The sequence below is a fragment of the Planococcus citri genome, chromosome 1, assembly GCF_950023065.1.
Source record: "Planococcus citri chromosome 1, ihPlaCitr1.1, whole genome shotgun sequence".
Classification (NCBI taxonomy): domain Eukaryota; kingdom Metazoa; phylum Arthropoda; class Insecta; order Hemiptera; family Pseudococcidae; genus Planococcus; species Planococcus citri.
In genome coordinates, this window is record NC_088677.1 from 45,991,222 (window position 1) to 46,009,227 (window position 18,006).

Below are 18,006 nucleotides of genomic sequence, written 5' to 3' on the forward strand. Positions count from 1 at the left end.
CGTTAATACTATAATTCAGAGCCGCGAATGCATGTAATGGGCTTAAATTTGAAATAGGTACATGTTTTTAAAGACATGCATTTGTCGATACGTTGAGTACCTAGTTTTCGAAAAAATACGATTTAATGAGATGTTGGACTTTTTGAGAAAAATCTAACATTTCTTGAAACGGAATTTTTCAAAAACTATTTAATGTGTTGACAAATGCACACTTACATAGGATTGTTCAAAATGTCTTCAAAAACATGTATTTCAAATTTGAGCCCATTCCCTGCATCCGCGGCTCTGAATTATAATATCAAAGTTTGTCCCATAAGACCAATGTAAAATGATAAATAGGCACATACTCGTATACAAAATAACTCTTGCTTCTCAGTTTTTACTGTTTATTAGTGCAAAGCTTTTCAAACATCAAGTGTTCATCATCAGGCTTAAATCACTAAGCTTGATGATGAACACTTGATGTTTGAAAAGCTTTGCACTAATAAATAGTAAAAACTGAGAAGCAAGAGTTATTTTTTATTATAATCTAACAACTTCTCGCTAAAAGGTTCCTTATTTACCGTAACATGATAGGGCATTTTGGTTATGCTTTGAAAAAATTTGGTGTATTGGGAATATGCCCTTAACGTTTTTAAAATCTTGATTTTGTTAAAGTTTGAAACATTAAGCTGGTAAGTACATACGAATACATGTATCTTTATGTAGACTATTAGAAAATTGGATTTTTTTTTTTGGATCACAAAATATGTAAGCAATTTGAATTTTAAAGAATATGAAGGAAACCCGCTTCTTTCAGCAAAGAAAGTATTTTTTAAAACCTGAATCTGGAAAAAAATTGTGAATGTTATAATTCAAAAATAAAGAAGTTACATAGGTACTTTTCTTTTTTGGGTTGAATCGATAACTTTTTCACGTACTTGGAGTGTTTCGTAAAAAGTTAGATATAAGCATTTCCTTTCAATTTTTTTCATGGGCGAAGCAAACAAATTTTGCTAAGGGGAGGGGGGTAATCTTGAAAATTCCAAGTTACTAGATACTTTATTAGATTACCTCGCAATTTTTTTCATGACTGTTCAACATGATACCTACTTTAAAGGCGTAAAAAAGTTGCATGTAGGTAATTTGTTCGCACTTTGCAATTGTGTTGTGTTGAATGCAACTTAGTCTATTTTCTATTAAGAAACTGGAAAAATGATTTGAAAATAAAATGTGATTTTGATGAGATTTTTGAAATTCACGAGGGCGAAAATTTTCTGAGGAATTTTGTTTAAAAAGTAGTGGTTTATAACTAAGTATTTTAAACACAATTTGCAATTCATAATTGCAAAATTGCCAACTATTGCCAAGTTTCAAGTACAACCCCCCCCCCCCCCCCCCCCGGTATCCTGGTCGCTCTGCCCCTGATTTTTTTTAGCTAATGAAAAGTAAAAACTTGATTTCGAAAGCAATGTCTGTTTTTTTTTTTTTTAAGTTTAGCGAGTTTTATCAGGTTTAAGTAAGTACCTACATATTAGAGAAAAAATTATTGTGAGAAAATCTGGACTGATTCTAATGAAAACAAAAAAAATAAAAATTCAAATTGTCTGATGAAGCCTCTGTTATTCCAGCTTGTAGTGGTAGGTACAGGTACCTTGCAGCTTGAAATTTAAGCAATGATAAATATCAATGAAGACGCAGTAAATGTTGCACTATTGCAAGTACTAATTTTTTGAAAGATCGTATGCTTCTGTCCGGAAACGTCCTGCGTAATAGGTATGATTTCATTTCACATCGAAATCATCGTACATTTATACTTACTAACTTGCTGATTGAATTAAAAATCAAATTCAGATACGCACATGAGCGTAAGTTGGTATTGGAAAGTCGATTTCCCATTTTAGAAAAAGTTGCAACGTCTGTACCAAACAACGTATCCATTACTCTAGAGAATTCGATAAAACTTGTATTATTGAAATTTGATTCCTTGAACAGCGTATTGTAGCCTATACGAGCACTTTCCCAATCTTAACATAGTTATACACGTATGTCAGGTAACTTTATACAACGTGGAAAAAGATAACAAATCCGAACTATGTTAGGAAAACCGAACGATGGGAAATCTTTCTTGAAAACAATGTTTTTCGCGAATACTTACTTGGGCTACAAACACCTACCTACGAAACTTTATCATCGCCGTATCTACACCTTGAAACGAGTGTCGGAGTTTCAAGGGGAGAAATGCGTAGCGATGACTTCGTATTAGTACTTATAACTTTGAATCTAAGTTCATTTATACATAGGTATAGGTAGCTTACTGTGTACACAAACCAAAAAAACATTTATAAAACAATTTCAACATTTAGTTAACAAATATGTAAATGAAAATATTAAAAACAAAAAGTCAGTCGATTGGAAACTTCTCAAACAATAGCAGCCATCATTTCTGTTTGACTGTCACTGTCTGAACAACTGTAATCGGAATCACTACTCTCACCGGAGGTGTAAAATTTTCTTCTTTTTCTTATCTTGCGATGCGGCAGATCGCGTCCACCGCGAACGTTATATCATAATTCAATAGTCTCTGGTCCTTTCCACGTGACGCCAGCTCGAAGCATATTGTAAAATTTCAAAACACCAATTATTGGAAGCACCTAGAAAAGCAAACAACATTTTGTTCAAGTTGACTAAAGCTTACAAAAACCGTTTCATCCGCGTCGTATTAATATCGAAATCTTTACGCAACAATGAATACTTTAATTAAGGTAGATTGTAGGTAGGTAGCTATGGTACCGGCCGTATCTACATCTTTTGGCAGTGTAGGTACTCTATATGTACATAGGTACATATGCGTATAATATTTTTAGTAGATATATTATTCCTTAAAATTTCGACTTTTATTCGACAAGCGACGCACGCTTAGTACACTACCTAATATAATTTATCATTAATAATCCTATTTTGGTTTCAGATATCCTAGCATCAAAGAAAACTGAAATAATAAATAAAATATCGTTTTATATGGATTTAAACTTAGATTATTTCATATTCGTAAAAGCTACGATTGGTGTTTGAGTCGCTGCGAAGGTAGATGGTGCCTTTATAATCAACCATTTAGGACGTCGTACAGCCGTACACCTGAGGCTGATACGAAAGTTGCTCATTTTTGTTTTATACCTACCCGCGAAATATTTCCTCATTAAATATCCAATTTCGTCCGTACATTTTGAAAAAATTACTTCTTTTAGATTTTTTATTTGGGTGTTTGATTTATGTACCCTTGTTCTTGAACATTAATTCATTTTAAAAAATAATTTCCTAAAGTATAGCGATAAATTTTCAAAATAGCTCGTAGGTTCACCGATGAGTTTCTCGTTTTATTCAAAGAGATAAATCTTTCGCCGTTTTTTTTTTTTGTTTTTGGTTGTTGTTGTTTTTTTTTTCATTACAAACAAACATAGAATGTATCTACTTATTATCGCTTTTGAAAAGATAGACGTACAGTAGTATACAGAGCATTCTAATGTTGAAAGATAGTATAATTTGGTATCAGAACAGATAAACGCGTTTGAAAATGCGAACTGAACGTACAAAGAAGGTACCTATCTGAATCAGTGCCAAGTTTTTCTCCGATTAAATCGCTTAACATAAATAACGTTAAACTTATCATTCTCGGTTTTAAAAAATTAATTATTTTACGAGGCAGGTATTGCGCTATGCGCATTAATTTACCAACTAATTGGGTTTTCTCTAAGATATTATGTGAATAGTAGTGAATAATCGTATCAAGTACCTAATTTTACCACATATAGGTATGTTATTTTATGCGGAAAAGAAATGTTTTCTAAATCAAGCGTATCAACTTCCCACGCCGGCGTACGCCTTATTAACACTTACTTGATACCCTTAAAATAACAGAGGTAACCTATGGTTTGATTAAAATACTTTGAAAATGCTGAAAAGAGTTGGTGAATAAATCAAGTTTATCGAGTTGAACTAATTATAGCATACTGTAACAAAACGGACCACAAGTATTAAATATTTTATGAGAACTTTATACAAAGGATCGTAAGTATACGTATTGTTGGTAAAATTCGTCGTTCGGTGCTGTTTCCCTGTGCCCAGGATTAAACACCAACAGCTATTTAAAACTTGGCAATGAGTGGAATGTGACCATAACTTGATATTATTTAGGTAGGTAAGAGGTACTTAGTTGGCGAAAAAATTAATATTCGTGTTTGGAGCTTGGTAAATCGGCAACTTGAGAAGCGCAGAATTCTCATGTTGAACCGAATTCGCATACTTAAATAATAACAGTTTTCTGAAACCAAAAACACCAAAACTCCAGAGCATTTAGGCGATATAAATTGCCGGTTCTACATTAGGTAAGAAGGAATTAACGCACGTACAAGGTGTGTATTTGATCTGCTGCCGTTCGTGATAGAGTCTTGGGAATTGTTATTTTTCATCACGTAAAAATTCAAAAAAAAAAAAAAAAAAAAAAAGAGAAATATCTAAGTGAACACATTTTTTTAAAAAACTTCTCGTTTTTGCTTCGCTCAAGCAGTAATTTTACCCTCCTTGTCGTATAGGTACCTAATCATCACACGTTACGAAGAGATTTCGAAAAATTACCTCTGAATTATGATTTTTTGTGCTTAAAAATGTGGATTTGCCTCCTCCCCGTGGGAAATCTTGGCTACGCCACTGAGAATACGTGGTTTTAATACTTCACATCTTATCCGTACCACCCTGTATAAGAAATTACTTTTCGTTTCACTTCTAACTCAACTTTGAATATTACCCATTCAATTCTCAAAAATTTTTGAAAAATTTTGCCAACTTTTTTTTTAAGTGTGTTTTTTAAAAAAGCGTTTTCTCTATCTATGTCGGTATATCTTTCACAATCTCATTCAAACCAAAGAAGACAAAGCGATGTGGTTTCTTCGTTAGATCTATATAGACGAAGAGAAAATCCCAGTCAATTGTTAGACTTTCAAGTAGCCAGAAGGCATTGTCTCGAAGTTGGTTTTATCAAAGAAATTTTTAATACCTACGTATTTACTAAAAAAAGAAAGCACAGATAGGTACCAAAAAAGGTGGTGTAGGTTTATAATAAACGCGCGGACAACGAAGGAGAAAAAACTTCTCGTCGTCGAGAAAACGATGACGTAGGGACGCAGCAAAGATAAAATGAATTTACTCTCGAAATTAATACTGAGAACAAAACAAATGAATACCAGTCAAAGCCTGTTGCAAAATTTCAGCGTATAAATAACATTAAAAGTTGCTACAATTAAATCGTTAAATGTTCTACCCAGGAGCGGTTTACAGCGAATAGGAAACATTAAAGTGTACAATGATTAGGATTTGTTGCGTCAAGCGAAAATTAAACCGTTTTACAATTTGCATTATTGTTCTTAAGTTGTCTTTATTTCTTTATGAAACCATTACCAGCATTTATGGCGTTTGAATTTTCAACCAATGTAACGAGATATTTAAATGCCAACCGGATACTTGACTTAGCATCGTATTTTCTAAATTAATTCCATCTATTTCGGTTCTCTGCTTTTTTCGTAATTTCTGACACGTTTATCTCGTCATCTAATGCGAAAAAATGTCTACTACGAGTATTTTCGGGAGGTATAGGTACCTACCTATGTGTTTCTTAAAAAATATTATTATCTAAGTATGTATTTTCGCTACGCTGTACATATACCCGTACGTACCTAGCGATCATTATTTTTAATTTCATCAAAATAGTTTTTTAAGCAAACGGAGTTTTTGGTGAATAATGTTTTGAAACTTATATTCGTTAAAGTGTTTCACAATTTTCAAAACTTTGATAATTATTTGAAAAAGGTGTATCGACATCGCTCTTTGCTTTTCAGATATTAATCGACCCTATTTTTACAAATAGATTGACACGTTATAATCAACATTTTGCCTTCATTTTACCTTCGTTACAATACTACATATAGTTTACTTTCAAAACATGTCATATTTAATGACTTGGCAAATTTCTAATTTCGAATGTCTTTTGTTTTGATCTCGCGCTTGATCTAAAGGCTTAAACTAAAATTATTGACAATGTGAAGAAATTTCAGCTTACCTATCGCTTTTAATATTTCAGATTTGCCCTTGTGAAAGGTGCGTATACACAAAAATTATTTATTCAAAGCAAATAAGTACCTAATGGTGACAGACAATGACAAATTAGAAAATTTTCATTCGTGGATATTGTAGTTGGATTTTCATTTAAGTATACCTGGTACCTATTATTTTGGGCTGTATAGAGCTAACATTACCACGCTATGAGTTTGATTTTTCCATTCTTAAATATACCTACCTATCCTACGAATATTATTTTCCAAAAAATGGGGACTTTGAATAAGATCTAATAATATTTTTACTAACAGGTCAACATTTTGAGATCATTCAAAGAATTTTTTTTCAGAATTAAGGTCTCAAAAGTTGTAACAAAAAATCGTGAAAAATTTTCAATTTTTAAAAAGCAAGACGTGCAAAAAAAACTTTTCAGAATACCAAAATGCTCCTCCCAAAATACGTTTGTATTCTCCTAAAGAATGATTTTGTAATTATAAAATTACTTTTAATTCAATTTTCAAAATAAATTCAGAAGACAGTTTTCATGAATTTCTCGCCCCATACTGCTTTTAGATCGTTTTCAAGTCGAACGTCAACCCTGAAAAAGTCAAAGTTTTGACATAAATTTAAATATTTGCGCTTTATAAATATAATGTTAATTTTTCTCACAAAAATGAAAAAATTTCATTCCAGGATCCCACATATAGGTATACCTTTAGGTACGGTAACCATGCTTAAGAAAAAAAAGAAAAAAAAAACATTAATCACGAAATGCTATCAAGGCAAATAAGATGAATTTGTGAATACCTACCCTACTTATCTAAGTCATTAAGTTGGAGATTTTTGTGAAGTTTTCAATATTTTTTTTCCTCCTCGAAAACTTTAAAACAGCATTAATTTAACGAAAGTGTCGAAAACGCAGTAGTCTGAAAGTCATTGCGAAAGCATATCCAATAAATCATTCTCGGTTTGTTTTGCGTTTAAAAATATTAAAAAATCATACAGCGTGAAAAAAGTACATTTAAGTTGTTTTCATTTTGGAGCACGTACTACTACTCGTAGACCGCGGTAGGCCTAGGTACCTATGCGATTTTTACGCTAATGTGACAGCATTTTTTATTTTAATATACTTTTTGTTCGGCGTTAGTAGGTATACGGTGCACTTAATCTTGAACACAAAACCCTCCCATGGTTAAATTTCTTCTTTTTTTTTACAGACAAGATTAATACACGAAAGTTGAAAAAAATCTTGTTGAAGAATATTTTTTTAAAAGCTCGCTTCAGGAACAGTTTATTTTTCATATTTTAAATGCTTTTAAAAATTCTTTATCCTGCGAACCGAGTAGGTAGCGATTTTTGCCGGATGTCGGATTTCTCGTGTGGTTTGAAATAACGATATAAAATCCATCATAGTTACGAAAGCATATAGCATAAAACGATCCGAATGACAGGTGAATCCTTGGGGAATCGTTTGCATATAGCCTAGGTAACTTTTGTTGTTAAATTGTTGTTACAAGATTAATCCCAAAGGTTCGGTAAATTGTGTTTTCTTCGACAATTTACACGCGCACCCCATTATAATTTTTATAAACGGCGAAATAAGCTGTGATATAGATTCGAGTTAAACGCACTTGCTAGGTAGGTAGCTAGGTTGGTACATATTAAATTTATCGTGTAGGTAAGTGTTTTTAAATACATCAATGTCGCTGTAAGATACCTCATCCATTAAATAGGCAGGCATACCCACCTTGTAAATTCATCTTTGAAATATCTCGAACGTTCAAACCGCCGGAACGCACCGATTCGATTTGCCTGGGAATAAGTATATACGTCGTACCTACCTATATTCATTAATCTACATTTTCATTAACGATAAAATTTCGATACGTTTTCCTGAATGTTGGTTTAAAATTTAAAAAATTTAAATTCATCCTTTTTCTCAATTTTTATGCGGAGAAAAAGCTGTAAAAGTGAGTATTATTCGAAAAATATTTCACTTCCCATTTGACGCCCTTTTAAATTTCAACTTTTTGGGAAATTTTTTTGGTCCGACGTACTTCTGCTCGTGTAGCAAAGTATATTTATGACTAAAACAGACATACCAAGCTTAAGGATGCTGAGGAAGGAGAGGGACTTTTGTTCACGAATAAAGACATCGTTTAGGTATATGCACTCGTATTACTGTGCTCAGGTTATAAATTTACTAATGCAGAAAAGCGTCCATAAATGTGCCGTTGAAAAAAAGTTCATCATTTTCATCTTGTACATTTTGATCCTCCGTTGTGTCTCGTGGACAATAGAACCTTAGAAAACACGACTATATGGATCAAAAATAATGAGACAAAATTTTCTTGTTTGATCTGCGAGTTGATATTCACAGCAACAGATTTTCCAACTTAATTGAGGTGCAACCTTCAAAAAGAGATATCTCTTCTTCAAAAAACTGCCCTCTTTTTTCTATAAATCTGTAACTTGGTACAGATTGTCGCATCTATAAATAATTTTTATCAACAGTACCTAAGTAACATTCGTAACTCATTTTGAGTTTATGCTCAAGCTCTCGTGCACGAATATTAAATTAAGGAGCTGAGTTGTGTTCATATGATTTTTTTTTTTCACTTAAATGATCATTGTTTCCGCTAGGTACCTATCTGTAAGTAATCAGGAACAGTAAATTTGTTCTCAAGTTGAAATTTCATAATTTTTTGTTGGAAATCTCGAAAAAATCATCAAGAATGAAGAAAAACGAAGGGTCATTTTGAGGTGATTCAATGTGAATGAAAATCGACAGTTCCGCAAGTCCATACGTATTACATTACGTAATATGTATTTCGATTTATTTTACATAGGTAGGTATGTTATTTCTGTAAGAGACCTACACGTTGAGCTAGCACGGGCAAATAAAAAACATACATAACAATTCATTTTCAACGCATAATATATGTAGGTATTTTTTTACTCAACGAAGACTACGCCACATATGTACCTAGTACCTACTATGTTCCATCTAAATAATGAATAATGAAAAAAAAGCCCATCTTGATCAAACAATAGGTATGCAATTTAAACTTTTATTTTCGTTACAGGGCTAAAAAAATTATAGGCTATACCTACGATGGGAGATTTTATGTAGACTGCGTAAATAAGTTTGATGATTATTATGTAAATTAATAAAGTGGATGCTCTTCCAATTTTATGCATCATCGAAAACGTAGAAATTATTAAACTGGTAGGCTGAAAAAAATCCATTATAAAATTCTACAATAATGGTTAGGTACCCATACCCATTTTACAATTGTGTATGAAAGGGTCATCAGTTAATTTGAGAATTTTACTTAAGTGTTTCTTTCTTTGAAAAAAAAAAATGGGTATTCAGTATTGTTTTATCGTATATGGTTAACGTACCTGCTTAGTGCTTATCTAGGTAGGTACGTGGTTTTATTTGATTTCTGATGTTTGCTCAAAAGAGAGCTATTTTACTTGAGGTAAGTTATTATGCACTCGGGAACAGTGCTTTTTTTTCTTATATTACCTACTAATTTATCGCAAGGATTTTTTAAAAAAAAGTACATAACCATTCCAAAAGAATTAAGAATTAATATTTTGTTGAGATTAATAAAACACACTCGCAAAAAAACAATTTTGACAAAAAAATGCTCTAGCTGAATGCTTTTGATGGCTGAGTGGTCAAGTTTCTTCAAGTGGATAAATGTGCAACTCAAGTTACCTATTGGCTATTACCTACGTTATAGTAGTTGCATATCAATCAGATCATGGGAGGCGCACAAAATAGGTATGGTATACCTAGCCGCTGAAAATGAGAAATATATTTATGTAATGTAGGTAGTAGTTACTACATATGTATTTCAAGTTGGAAAAAAAAGTATAAGCTGGTATCACGATAAAATATTCATCGCGTTTGCCGAATTGAAATTCTTCTCGAATGTCTACTCGAATCATCACTGAAACGTTAAACAGAAATGTAGTCAACGTTGATACCTATTGTGAGTAAGTAAGTACGGTAATATAGGTATTATAAATCTTTATGAGCTTCAACGTCTGTGAATACTTTTTACAAACGATGCAATAAAACCGAACGATTAAAGGAAGAAAATTATAAAAAACACTCACTGCCGTCCGACAAAGCACTTTTATACGTGCTGAAATGAATTGAAAGTAGCAAATACCTACCTTCTTCAAAAGCAACATTATAAGGTGCAGAAAACATCATTAATTTAATTTAAGGTTACATCGAGCCTAAAATGGGAGAACGGATTATATGAAGAAGGTTAGCGGTAAATTCTTGGTGAAAGCTACGGTTAATTTTGTCTTCAACGACAAATTACATCGTTTACAATTGTAACTCATTCTCGAATGTTCAACATTTTCAAACTTCTATTATAATTAACTCGACTACGAATTCAAAATTTTGACCAATTTTGATTAAGAAACCTTATGTACTTCTGCTTACTTATATGTACCAGTAAGAGATTTATACGTATAGGTAATTAGGTACCTACCTATGTGCAACACAAGTACATATGAGTAGACGAATGAACTCCAAACTAGTACACTTAATACCATAAGGGAAAAAAACACCTTCTAATTCCTTTCATCTTTTCTCTCTGCTTTTCCGACAGCCCTCCATAGGTCTAGAAATAAACCTAATACTTAGCAATGTTGATATCGTTACCCTTGCTATGGGACATTTGTCTCGCAATAATGCGAGATTAAGAAAAGTACAAACATAATCGCTGTCCAATTCTCCCAACTGTTTCGAATAAAACAACAATACATCGCTATTTGCTCCATACAAGAAAAATCTTTACAAAGTCAAGACACTTTTATATCAGTAAATTTATTTTAAACTTTACTACTGTTCTATATCGAAGTATTTGCTGGTCCATTTATTACTGCTACTGTGTCAGTTTGTGAAATAAGAGAAACTGCTGAAAGCACAAATAAATGGCTCGAACGAATTTCAAATAAGTTTTAACACATTTTCTTTTTTTCTGCTCCCATTCGTGTGGTTCCACTAAATAAATGGCGAGTTAAGACACGTAGCCGTTAGTTGTTTCTACTCTGACCAATGATAAAGGACCTCTGTAATGTTTTATTCAGCAGAAAGCTTTTTTTTCTTACTTTTTCCGATTTCAATCCGTTATAGCAGACTGAGGCTGGTCTAAACTCTACTTAAATAGCGGGTAAATAATAGTCTTCTTTCACGAATAAAATTAAATACTGTTTTTATATCGTCTTTTCCTTAAATATTTATTCATCTTCGTAATGTACCTACTCCGAAATAACGTATTTTTAATGAAATACCGCAATGGAAAGCATCATTTCTCACTTGAGTAGGTATAGACCAATCGACTAATATTTACCTATAGGTAGGGACGAGTATCTGATGTGCTTTATGGTTATCCCTAATGGAAATTGCCTGCGTCAATATTTCGAAGAGGATAATTTATATCGGTATTCGTTCCTAATGACCCGAATCGATCATTTTTTTCAAATGGGAAGGATCCAAAAATTCTTCAGGTCCCTGTTGTATCGTTCATCTTTAAAATGTGGCAAGTTAAGCATTAGATAGCAGTGAAATAGTTCAAATAATGCCTCAATGGTCTTGTTTATTACGCGGTTGTTCAAGTAGACAAGTAGGTAATCTTTCTTAAATTTTGAAGAATGACGATTGAAATCTCAAGTACGTATTTTCCTTTAAAGCTGAGGACTAAAAAAAAAGATTTCACGTAAGAACACTTTTCAATGTGGTATTTACTAGGGTAGGTACCTATTTAAAAGGGGATGAAGTTCTTAATGATTGCTTAGTCACCGATCTTACCCATTTTTTTATCAGAGTAAGTATAGAACCTCATAAGATAATTCACAAAAAAAAATCAGGAGTCTAATCAAAAGATTGAAGGCTCCACAGAGTTTCGGATTTCCGAAATAGACGAACTATTGCATGAGTGAATGAAAACGTCAAGTAGTCACATAGGTACTTACTATCATCTGTGCAAGACTCGATATTGATACAAGTAAAGAAGACTACCTGGAGGTGAGGAGTATTTTGTGTTTTCAAAAAACGTTCATAGATTTCTTGAAAAGTGTATAAGTATACGAGTAGGTGGATGACATATTCTTGTCTAGCAATTCCATGTTTTGCGTCCCTTTTTCAACTCGAGTGAGGGAATAGTTATGCATTTTTAGAGCAAAATTTTATAATAATCGCAAATGAGTTACAAGTGACTTTGAAACGTAATAGCAATTTCCTAGGATTGTACATCTGCCCATTTGCACTTCTGGCATAATGTGACTAGAAACGATGTTTCATTTGATTATTTACCTGTACTACGAGTAATTTATAAATTTTTTGGGGGATCTTAGAGAATTCATAAACCTCCATCTTTCTCACGAACATGAGAGGGTGCGCACATTTTTACACACTTCCTCACACTTTTTTGGTGTTTTTGCTAAACAATTTCAACTTTTGAAAATCTTAGCTTAAAAATGTGCCCAAGTATAGGAAACTCCTCAACCCCTTTTCCACTTTAACATGTTTTCAAAAATGCAATTAGATATTGTTGAAAATTTTAACCCAAAAATGATTTATACTCGTATTACTTACAGAACTATCTCTCTCTTCTTTATTTCAACAGACATACTCGTATTACAGTTTTAAAAAAATTAAAAAAAAATCATTCGCACATTTTTGTGACACAAGCCGCGCCGTAACCTCGCCTACATGCAACGGAGAAGCGCCGCGCGGTAATGAACGTTTCGTAGCTGCTGTGGCTGTGGTGACGTGTAACACCCGCATGTACACAATAGAAAATGCGTTTTAAAATATTTTTTGACCCTTCATTTGAAAATTTCGGATTTTTTTTTCTTTTGAAATCATACTGTATCTACTTACACGTCAGAGGAAACATTTAAAAAATTCATTGAAATTGGTGCAGTAGAAGATTCTGGCGAACTCGTATCAAGGTTTTTCTTCAAAATAAATTCTTTCAAAATATAAGGCAAGATAGCAAAAGTAAAATGCTCTGTGTGATGCTATTTCCATCAGCATATGCTTTCATTTGATATTTTACAACAGGTACCTAATTAAGGACAAGGGAAGGTAGAGGTACCTAAAGGTTGGGTTTTTCTGAGTAGATAATCCACTTTACCAAAAGGTATTTCTACCTATCTGAGTAAATGATGTGAAAAGTAAATCGTAAACCACACCTAGCATCCTAATTGCGTGAAATTTACTTAATACAATAATAATGCTGCTAAATTTCGAGGTAATTTAATTTCATAGCACCCTTGAAATAAACCATTGTATGCTAAATACTGTGCACATGAAAGCAGCTCTGTGCGAAATTCCATTCTTGGAGATTATTTTCTTAACTACATTTAATGGAGATGAAATAATTATTTAACGGAAACGACGCAATTAATTTTTATATTTTTCGAGTTCTTTTATGCAGATAATGGTTTTGAACATTCTTTAAAAAGTTGGTAAACAAAAAAATTAAGCGCACTCTTACACGAAGACAAAGACGTGCCACAAAGATAACGTGAGATAGTAAAAATGATGTTTTTGAATTGATTCAATCTCTCGTTTCTGAATCTATAGCTACAAAAAGAATTTATCCTCTAAATTACAATATCAAATTTTTATAAGTAGGTACCTAAGTATACGAGTATTCAAGTACACAGACAGGTATTTTTAATTTGACTGCGAGTAGCTAGGTAAGTATCTAAAGAGAATGGATTTAGAAGAAATTGTCATTAGTTTTTTACGCGTCCTCGCTTCGAAAGTACCTATCTGTTTTTAAAATATATCTCATCAAATCTTGAAAAGGTGTAGTATAACTTGAAAGATGCCAGAAGCATTTTGCTTTGAATATACAAAATTGTCTCATTAATTCTTGAAAATTGGTGTGTTTGATTTAGAGAACAAAGAATATCAGTTTAAGTATAGTTTAACTAATACCTCTGAAATAAATTTGCAAACTTTATCGTAAAGTAAATAAAACTTTTCACTTAATAGCTTTCAGATAACTTATCCATACACCAGCTAAACATTCTTTACAATTTCCGGTTCCGATAGTTTGTATGTAACTATGAATCTTTGAATAAGTTTTCGTGTCTTTCCTCTTCGTTAAATATTGAAAGACTCGAGCAGTTATGAAAAAATTACGTCGATATTTTGACGTTGTAAAATTCTCTCATGTACCTATAAGTAAATTTATCGACTACTGAAGAATTTTCTTTGATTGAAGTTTTCATAAAGAATTATAGATAGGTATATCAGTTTAGGTACATGATTTATTACGCATGCCGCATAAAGAAGGAAGGGAAGAACTAACAGAGATTTGCCTTTAAATACTCGTATGTTGTCAGAGAATCGAAATCGCAAAAAAAAAAAATATCGCCTGCTTCAACCCTTCAACACCACAATGATAGATATAAATTGACAGCCACGTCAATGGAGATTCAACCATTGTAGTGAAACACTTAAATAGTTTTGAGGTTTACGTTGATGTAATTTACCTCGTCACGTTATTCAACAAACGAAATTTTAATTACGGAATTCCAAGTCACATTTGGCTCGTATCGAGATATTTCAAGTGGGACCATATGATGCATGTTTCGCGTTATTTCAACGTGACGCATTAATTTGAAATTTTCTCAAAATTTTATGGTCTTCAACTCAGGACATATTGTGGAAGCATTTTCGTTGGAGTGGAAAAAAAACATCCCGTATTTTCTTAAAAATATGGTAAGGAAGTTTACATTGTGTGCAGTGTGCAGTGTGGGAGATTACTAAGAAAAGTTTCAAGCCTGCCTAGCCGTACAGGAGACCGAACCACTGGGGTCCTCAAAGTGGGGTTATTTGTGAAGTACCAATTTTGGGGTAGTGTATAACCTGTGGAGTACATATGTAGGAGTTTCTAAACCTTCATGCGACTTTTGAAATTCAATACTGCATATTTATAGCCTTCTACCAGGCACTTGGAGATTGGTGGATCGCTAAAACTACGATTTTTCATCAATTTTATATCATATTCATATCTTTTCACTCATTTTAGTAGGAACCTAGATTTATCCAAGTGCGAGTGAACTACCAATTTTAATACCTACTCGTAGAAGTCAAATTCGAGCTGATTTTATTATTTTCTCATGATTTTTTATGATCATTCTCTTGAAATCGCAACAATTTTTCTTGATTCGGAGATTTTAAAAATGTTATTCAGAATTCACGTTTTGAGTTTTATAATCTACCAGTAGAATTTTCTTTTCAAGGCTTCGGCATAGGAAATATCAAACACTTATTCAGTAACGCGTTCCTTTAAAAAAAATCTTGTAGGTACTGAGGTAAATGAAAAAATAATTGTTTTTTTGTTTCATTTTCATCCTAAGCCTACTAACATGTCATATAATTGAAACTTTATAACTAGGTATCATTTCTTACATGCTTATAGATACCGGAGTGCTACCCCTTACCTATACTTCACAAAATTGAATTATATCCGACAATTATTGGAGTATAATTTTTCAAAGAAGGTATGTACCTACTCGTATTTCTTCTATAAAACGATAATAATTTGTTACGAGAATTCCTTGTCAATAGTTTGTGGAACATAATAAATTTTACAAACAAGACGAATCCTGAAATTACAACGCTAAAATTATGCTGCAGTAGGTAAATTTTATGCATTGAAACCTGGTACTTCTGTTATGGACATTTAAGCAAAGGTTTGCAAACTTTGGCAATAAGGAATTTCTGACTCGTATTACCTATGTAAGTATTCATATTTATAGCTCGCGTTTTTCAAGTGAAAAAAAAAATCACTCGAACGATGAAAATTTTCAACATGTAAAAATAAACTCGCTATACGTATTTTTAAAAAAAAAATCACACGTTGATACTTACATTAAGGATAGCTCTACACGTAAAAAACGAAGCTTCTTCTTTACTCCACGTGTCAAATTCCTGTAAACGTATGAATAATAAGAAACTCGAGTTTATAAAAAAATGTACAATTTGCGTCGTAGCATAACATAGAGAAACAGCACACTTAGCAGACATTATTTAGCAAGAATTTCTATGCGAAACAAAACATGTACCTACCTAAGTTTAAAGGATACGAGACAAATTTGACATTTTATTTATGTAGATCAGGAATTTCGCGAACAATCGTTTTGCAATCGTTCGATGGAATTCGCGTTCCATTGTTTATCGTTTTGCAATTGTTTGTGTCTTTTCGTTTGAAATTTCCGTTATTATTCCCCCTTCTAATACGCGCGCTTTTCGCAATATTTCCTCGATATCTCTCTAGGTATGCGTAAAACTTTCCATCTTTGTATACACAAGAGAACTGAAACTCGTTTTATGGCTTTACCTCGCACCTACTTACCAGCCAATTACGAACCACTAAGAAAAAAAGTTTTAATGAAAAATTAATCGAAATAGTGAAAGCAAATGGATTTTACTTTTGCGGAAAATTTCGCTCGTATTTTATACTTCGGGGTTTTGTTGTGCATGTATTTGATTTATAGACGCAGGATAGGTATAGTAGTTTACCGATGTAATGTACCTACTACCTAGTACCTACTGCTTGACCTTTTGTTAAACGGATTTCAAGTGTTTAGCTATGGTTTTTACAAGATACAGGCCATGTTAGATATCCCCTATCAACAAAATCCAAGTTAATAAAGGTCTACTTACTCTATTCACGTGATCACGAAGTACATTCGAATACACCATGCAAACAGCTTCCATCGCTGTGAATGTTATCGTACCCAATATCCATAACGATATCAAGCTGTATTTTTCCTGAAACATAAAATTTTTCGAATAATCATAAGTTGGATTAGGTATTGAAAAATATTTTTCTGTAACACCTGCATACTTTATATGTAGGTACATTGCTGACTATTTGCTGCAATTATTTGTAGCAATAATACGATTTCAAAAAATACATATACATATGTGTATGGTACATATCTTATCTAATACTATAGGTACCTAGATGCTTAACAAAAGTCGATCACGGTTTTTTTTTCACTGATACGAATAGATGAATGGAATGATGTGATATCGCAAAAACATTATTATAATGTCAACTTTTATGCTTTTTTCTTAAAAGACAGGTCGATTCAAAGAAGCCACAAGTGGTTTTATACCTACTTCCAATAACTATAAAAACATTAAGAGCACCAGATTGGTACTTACTAACTATAGGTACCTTTGTATTTATTGTTTTTTAAATTTTCCAGTTTGAAAACGTGACATAAAATAAAAATCGAAATACAACCGAATCTAGAATTGAATTTTAGCATCAGAATAACTCTTACGATTTTGTCAATTTCAATTCGAAAAAGCTCGCACTTATTTACTTATTAATGAAAAAAGTTTAAATGTTAAAGATTTACTGTAGCATCGCTTCTGTATGTTAAAGGCCAGTGGTAATTTTCAGGACACCCTTTATCGTATTCGTATCCGTAAAAAAGTCCTAATTTGAGGGATACGATCTCAAATAACGTTAAAATTTATCAAACAATGTAATCAAAATCATCCGCCGTACAATGCACCTACAGTAAAAAGAAGTAACGCCTACCCTGTGATATAATAAACGAAAAATTTACATTTTTATTAGAACTATCTCGAGGGATATTTAATTTGAGAAATAATATTTCAATATAGCGAATCGAGTTGAATATAAAAACCCTCGAAAAACCGTTACTAATTTGCGTCGTTTCTTTAAAATCTGAAATCTCTTTTAATATAAAGGACGACTTTTCAATTTTTGAAAGTGACATTGCGATATTAAGTATTATTTTTTTTACTCATTTTACTTTTTTCAAAAACACTTCACTTTCAAGTTAGGTGCTTCTTGAAATTGCTAGAAATGCTAGAATCGT

At 32.4% G+C, this 18,006-nt stretch overlaps 1 protein-coding gene across 1 annotated transcript in view; it reads right to left on the bottom strand.

Annotated features, from left to right (window-relative positions):
* Nucleotides 1-2,301: 2,301 nt before the first annotated feature.
* Nucleotides 2,302-18,006, bottom strand: part of LOC135832299 (uncharacterized) — a 128,978-nt gene continuing 113,273 nt past the window's right edge. The window contains exons 5-7 of the mRNA XM_065345458.1: nucleotides 16,811-16,918; nucleotides 16,016-16,075; nucleotides 2,302-2,633 (exon numbers count right to left, since the gene is read on the bottom strand). Of these exons, the coding sequence (XP_065201530.1) occupies nucleotides 2,547-2,633; nucleotides 16,016-16,075; nucleotides 16,811-16,918 (255 nt within the window). The 3' untranslated portion in view covers nucleotides 2,302-2,546. The remainder of the gene's footprint in view (nucleotides 2,634-16,015; nucleotides 16,076-16,810; nucleotides 16,919-18,006) is intronic.